The 7,082-nt window shown below is 41.5% G+C and overlaps 1 protein-coding gene across 1 annotated transcript in view; it reads left to right on the forward strand.

Moving 5' to 3' along the window:
- mgat4b (alpha-1,3-mannosyl-glycoprotein 4-beta-N-acetylglucosaminyltransferase B) overlaps positions 1 to 5,789 on the forward strand; it is a 73,712-nt gene extending 67,923 nt beyond the window's left edge. Inside the window, exons 12-15 of the mRNA XM_030767223.1 lie at positions 496 to 574; positions 2,844 to 2,931; positions 4,577 to 4,689; positions 5,103 to 5,789. Coding sequence (XP_030623083.1) covers positions 496 to 574; positions 2,844 to 2,931; positions 4,577 to 4,689; positions 5,103 to 5,126 — 304 coding nt within the window. The 3' untranslated portion in view covers positions 5,127 to 5,789. The remainder of the gene's footprint in view (positions 1 to 495; positions 575 to 2,843; positions 2,932 to 4,576; positions 4,690 to 5,102) is intronic.
- The last annotated feature ends 1,293 nt before the right edge of the window (positions 5,790 to 7,082 follow it).

Genomic DNA, 7,082 nt, shown 5'->3' on the forward strand with positions numbered 1-7,082 from the left:
ATTCATTCAGCTTACAAATATGGGCAGAATTCATAAGATGCTTGTGTTTACATTCTACACACTGTGAATTTAGACTGTAATGGATATTCCGTCCATATTTCGGAACTAATGGAACATTATCAGATGCTCTCTTTTATTTCCATCAGTCACAGTCCAACAGTGCAGTCTGACACCAAACCTCCTCCTCCTGCTTTGGTGTTTTGCCAGCAGAAAAAACCCCCGAAAAGAACATCACTAAAGTTTGGATTCCCTCACACAGTTTTCATCTCAAAACCAAGACTAACTTGATTCTGATGTCAGCGCAAGTTGGCCATACCAATAATTCCAGGTTTTACACAACACATATGGGACCTGTTTTCTGCGCGCTGTCCCTTTATGAAAACATCAGATGGTCGTAAACCCAGAGGAAGTAGCTTTGATTCAGTTCCCCTTCTACTGCTCACCTGCACTTTTTACACATGGACTTTTTCTTTCCTCTGTTGTTTTCCGTGGCAGGTATTTTTTCCGCAGCGGTAACATCGAGCACCCCGGAGACAAACTCTTCAACACCACGGTGGAGGTGCTGCCTTTTGATGTGAGTTTCTCCCCTCCCTGCTGACTGTCTATATGCTCTCTTGCTGACTATTACAACACAGCACGTGAACATCTGCTGGTACAGAGAGAGTCAGTGCCCATAAGGCACCTTTACACTTCATTTCATTATAGATGGAATCACTCTCAGCCTGACTTTTTTTTTTTTTTTTTCATTTTCACTCCTGCTGATTTAATCTCTCTTAATAACCTGTACCAGTGAAGCTGCCTTATGCCAGATACACTGGACGTGCTCTCATACAGACACGTCAGACTGTGGTTCAATTCAGTTCCCTTAATGTAAGACTGGTCACTTTGAACCAGGAGCTGGTAATACAAATTATTTTATACTCCCAATAGACATCATTCATAGTGTGCTGATTGATTGGTTTTGCTTTTGAAAACTCACCTTCTGTTGGTTGGCCTTGAAAGCCCATCTTCTACAGTTACGTCCACAGTTAGAAGATTTTGGATGAACTTTTCCATTAAGATCATTACAGTCAGCCACATCCTCTTTAGGAGAATGGACAAATCAACTAACCAGTGAATGCAGCCACAGGGATTCAAAGCATGTGGTACGAATGGATGCTAGTCATAGGGTATTCAGCCTGGCTACAGCCTAGCCTGCCTTCTCATACGCTTAAATTCACCTAATGTGTATGAGAGTAAAAAATAAAACCACAGGTATCAGAACAGGTTCACCCTCTTCTCTCTCTCTCTCTCTCTCTCTCTCCAATTTATTCCCACCCTACTATTACTCCCCTTAAAACTATGACCTTAGAAGCAGGTGGCCGGACTGGAGGGTTGGCCAGAAGGCACAGAGAGAGAGAAAATAAAAATGTATTCCAGGGAGAGAAGGCTGACAGAAATGTAAGCGGAGAAAGGAGGAGAGGAGGAGATGCAGACAGAGAAGGCTAGATGTTGTTTAATGAATGTGATGTCCTGTGCTTCAGTAATCAGATCAGACTTCCTGCGGCTTGTGGTGTGGCGGATGAGCTGCTGGCTTTAAGGAGATATTTTATCCCAGGGGAGCAACCGCTGTGATTTAAGATTAGGCCCGGAAACGGCTGCTCACCACAAGATTAATAGTGGGATTTTCAGAGAACGGGGACCATATTTGCTTCCTCTCTCTTTCCTCCTTTCTCGCTCTCTCTCTCCCTCTCTCTCCCTCTCTCTCTCTCTCTCTCTCTCTCTCTCTGTCTCTCTCTCTCTCTATCTGTCTCTCTCTCTCTCTCTCTCTCTCTCTCTGCCTCTCTCTGTATTCTGCTCTCACTTTGAAATCATTTTTCCCCATTTTTATTTTCTCTCATGCTGATTGTATTTTGCCTAATTTCATTTCTCTCTCTACCCCCTCACCCTCTTTTCTCTCTCTTTTTCTCTCCCTTCTCTTTCCATCCCCTGGAGGGACATTTAAACTTTGTAGAACTCTTCCAGAAAGAACAAATTAGCCAGGAATGTTCTTTGAGGTGGTGTTTGTTTGTCTGAAGCTCCTGGGGGATTAAACTTGTACTGTAATGCCATATTTGGCTTGCTTTTGATCATATTTGTCACCAGTGAGCTTTGGTGAATGAAAGCAGCCTGACCTCTGGGTTATTGTTGCTGTTGGCTTAGTAGAACAGAGCTCTGTACACAAATAAGGGTGTGAAGCCATCAAAGAGGATTCAGTTTTGCTGAAGTTGAATGTCATGTTTCGATTTTTTTCTGGAAATGATTTAAGTTTGACAGAAGGAATTGATTGGTCAAGAGAGACACGGTGCAGATTTCCCATCTTAAAGGTCAAACTTGTTTTCTTTACTTTTCTTTGCCTTTGAGTGTCAATTATACAGTTGCAGCAAAACTCTGAGCAGCCTGAATGCCAGATGGTATATCCACACCCTTTTCATTTTGTTGGATTAATTTTGTTTTTAATTTTATTCTTTATTTAACGCTGAAAGTCTTACTGAGATTTGATGGAACAGTGCTGGAAACGGCACGGCCCGTGGAGCACAGTGCTGCCGACTCTTATATGGGCTGAAGAATTACTGTGTGTTTTATTGGCCCAACCAGAGGCAGAGATAAACTTTTAAAGGGCAACAGAACAGCTGTATGATGGATGGTACGTTGATTCATTGTAAAATAGTTGTGCTGGGGACTGCTGCATTTTAAATCCACGGGGACAAAATTTGTCTCGTTTCATAAATAAAACTGCCTTATAATGCCTTTCTCTCTCTCTCTCTCTGTTTCTCTCTCTCGTTCTCTCTCTCTCTCTCTCTCATACACACACACACACATAGAATATTCAGTCCGAAAAAGAGGCCTTGAAGGAAGGGAGAGAGAGGACACCAAAGTACCAGCGCACTGAAGATGGCTTTATCAGAATAGGTAAGGACTTGCTTCTTTACTGTCATGGCATTCTCAACACTACAATACTAAATGAGCACCAACATATTGCATTTCTAAACATCAACAAGAACAGCAATACAAAACGGCACTGACAGGAATGGCCACAGTAACAGAATCCCTCTCAGTAAGTGTCGTAGCCAAACTCATTCAGTTTGCTGCTGAAAGCCAGTAACTGGGCTGACTAGTGTAGAGTGAACGTGGATGTTTCTGTAGGTTGGTTGTAGTCACGGTTAGGCTCTGAGAGGTGATGGGATGCAGGAGAACGGGAACACTGTAGGTGGGGTTTGATTATGATTAAATCAAGGAAAGGTTGGGTCGGCTGTACGTTTATATAAAGATGCACTCATCTTGAGTGCATCTGTGTATACACGCACCAAAGGTATACATCAGAATCTGCTTAAAAGTTCACCGCAGATAAACAGCAAAATTTTGCAGGCACAAAACAGTGTTATTGTCTCTATTTGTTTATATTTGCTCAGCTCTTCATTACTCTCCACCCTTTTTTACAACTCTCTTGGTGTCATGAATTCTTCAGCACTGACATAATGTACCGTGGTGGAGTGAAGAGGTTGCCAAAGTAACGCTCTCCAATAAGAATTTGCTCTCTGAGAGAGGAGCGGACTGACAGGGGAGAAAATAGAGCAAAGCCTAGCCCACAGCTTCAGGTGCCAAGGGTGAAGCAGCAGAAATCAAATAAACAGTTTTAAATTGAATCTCTCGCTTCCCCCTCTTTCTCTCTCTCTCTCTCTCTTTCTTGTTCTTGTTCGCTTTACTTTCTCTTCCCATTTCTTTCACACTTTTCTTTTCTTTCTTTAACTACTTTTTCTTTACTTTCCCTTATTTGATGTGTCCGTCTGTCACCTAGCGCTTGAGTGTGAATGGATGTTTTTGTGGCACAGATGATAGTGACTGTTCCTTTGGGAGGAGACATTGTTAAAAACCATGCGTCTTGATGGGGCAACATAAACTCTTCAAAGGCACGAGATCTATGTCCGTAGAGGCATAGTTCTATATCATAAGATCTGTACTGATGGTTATGAATTGTGACATGCACTGTCGGTACTCAGAGTACAAATTATGAAACTTTAATGTGTAAAAAAAAAAAAAAGAAGAAGAAATCTCACTTGACAAAAGACATGGCGTACGTGCGTGTGTGTGTCCAGGCATGCGTTTCTGTACATGACAAGCTTTCAGACTGTAAATTAAGAGACTCTCTCTCTCTCTCTCTCTCTCTGACATCATAAATTACAATAAGCACTCTCTCTCCCATTCATAAAAGTGTCTAGGGGGCAGGATCGATCTTCAGCTGGCACTGGTCCACTTTCAGACAGAATCAATTAATATGAGGACTTAGCCAGCAAAATCTGGCAACGTCTCCTGCCCTCATCAGGAATATCATATATCATAGTGCTACAGCAAAGGAACCTCCGGATCATTTTGGTTTCAGTCTTTAAAACATCGAGACAACAGGCCCTCTTTTATTTCAGTCTTTAAATATTAGCTTTTCCTTCTGCAATTTTCCTATTCACTCACTCACTCACTCACTCACTCACTCACTCACACACACACATACACACATTTATTTCTCTGTGTCCTTAATCCTTTTCACCTCTCTGATACATAGGGAAGTTCCAGAATGGGATAGCAGAGGGGGAGGTCGATCCCTCCTTCGGACCACTGGAGGCTCTGCGACTCTCAGTCCTAACTGACTCCCCAGTCTGGGTCATTCTCAGCGAGGTAAGAACACGTCACATGTCGTCCTACAGGCCTTTCTCTCCGTCTCTGTAAGCCCTGAGCTTCATAGAAAAATTCACAAGAACTAATCAAAGTTCTGCACAGAAGGGCAGTTTTCATTCTGTTTCTGGTTACGCTATATCTAATTTTCCCCCAATTTCATTTAATCCCACCTCAAGACTCCTCAGATGTCATGAAAATTGCTTTAACTTTTTAAGTGGAAGTTTTGAATTTCATTCACTTCAAGTCGGTGATGGAGAAAATCTCTTTTTTATGTGTTTCAGTTTGGGTGCAATTTTCTGGTTGTCAGCTACCATTAGTCTGATTTAAATCCCCTGTGCCTTTTGTGTATTTAGCAGATTCTGTTTTTTTTTCTACACTGGCAGTGCTAACATGACATCTTTTTGACACTTCAGATCTTCATCAAGAAAGCGGAATGAGCAGACCAACAACAACACCCCACAAATCAGTGGAGCCTTTCGGCACAGAGAGAGGTCATTGGCGCCTTTTACCTATAAGCTCAGACATTGAGAATCTATAGCTTGGTCCAATAGTACCTCCTGGTGGCGTAGAGCTAAGACAGCAGGGTTAAAAATGTGGAGAATGTCATTGGGGATTCTGGAAGATCCAGCGTGGAGGAACCTGCTCTGCCCTGACAAGCGACACCGTGACTGGGGGAAGGAGTAATGACGCTGTATTTTGTAATTTGTATCTATGTATATATAGGCTCTCAATGCAGTTACTCTGGTAATTACACTGGTCGATTATCAGTGGACACGCTTGGCGGCGCCGTCCACTGATTAAACTCGTGATGTTTTAAAAAAATGCTGCTGTAGGATTGAGGGACTTACCTTTTCAGTTTTGTTTCTCAACCAATTTCAAAAATTGACTTCATTATTGATTAGCTGTCAAACTATTTTCTCCAATCAAGAGATTGTCCCTATTCTAAATTGTTAAATGTGTATTTTTACAATACATAGACACATATACAACATGCATTTAATGCTGGTACTAAATGTGTGTTTATATGTACAGAAATCTTGTGAGTGTTCCAGAGTTGGTCAGAAAGGCTAGCTGTAGACAGAAATAAAACTTTGTCATCACGAGTGTGCTCCGAACTAGCTATTTTTTTTCCCTTTACTGCTAGAAATAACAAATTTTCCATGGCCCTTAGAAGCATAAACGTCAACTAAAGGACAGCCAGTGGGACATGGTTATAGAACATATAATTGCATTTTTGATGGAACAACCATCTGCACAACTATCTTAGTTTGTCTCTCTGTGCACAGTTTGCCTTAATGGGACTTGAAGCTGAAGAGTAGGATGATGATACAGCTATAGATTGGGTTAGAAATATATGATCAAGCAAACAGAGTTATCCAAGACTGAATTAGGAAACACCAACTGTAATATTAACAGTACAGAGATATTGCTGTGAATTCTATGCAGTTTATGAGTGACACACAGCATAAATAACAAATCCCAACAAAAGCCTTTAGAAGGAACTGGAAAGGACAGAATTATTAAGAGAGATTTTCATCCCTTTCTTTGTGGTCCTTTATGTTATTAATAATGATATATATATGTGTGTGTGTGTGTGTGTGTGTGTGTGTGTGTGTGTGTGTGTGTGTGTGTGTGTGTGTGTGTGTGTGTGTGTGAGTGTGTGTGTGTGTGGGGTATATATGAATCTTTCCTTCCTAGCCTCACATTAAACACTTCTTAAATTCTTAAAATGGAAACCTTCCCTTCTCCAGGTACAATGAAATGGTTCCTGTTTGGGCTCCACTGTGAAAATGAGTGGAGGTGTTGAGTAGTTAAATAGGGCCCATTGTCAGGTCTAACTACAACATCAAGCGAAGCAAGCATTTCCTGATTAAACACAGGTTTGCAAATACCCCAGGGGATGCTCACAGACGATTGGCTGGAGGTCCAGATTGTATCACAATAAAAACAGGAGTGTCAAACTGAACATTCCTGCTTGCCTGCCCAGACTGCACAGAGAATAATGGGCCCTTGGCAGGGTGGCATGGGTGACAGCGTGGGTGCATCTATCTGCTTTGCCAGGACATTACCAGGCATAGTTACAGGGTAGAGAAATTAAATCCATGCATGTTTCCAACATGACCAAGTGTCACTCTGCTCTCCAGAAAGGACAGGCTGGATAGAACATTGTCAGAATATCTCTTTCTTTTTTTCTTTTTTTTTTTCACAACCTTAGACACACAACCAAATTGAGAAGGTAGATGATAATACCTTTAATATGACATTATTTCAGTTAATAGTCACTCTTTCCTGTTTTTATACCTTTTGCCCCCCCCCCCTTTTTTTTGCAATACTTTATAAAAGCAATCTCTAGATGCCTTGAATATGTTGAACGGAATGATTGGACCTCAAAA

This window comes from Chanos chanos, chromosome 1 (assembly GCF_902362185.1).
Source record: "Chanos chanos chromosome 1, fChaCha1.1, whole genome shotgun sequence".
NCBI classification, from domain to species: domain Eukaryota; kingdom Metazoa; phylum Chordata; class Actinopteri; order Gonorynchiformes; family Chanidae; genus Chanos; species Chanos chanos.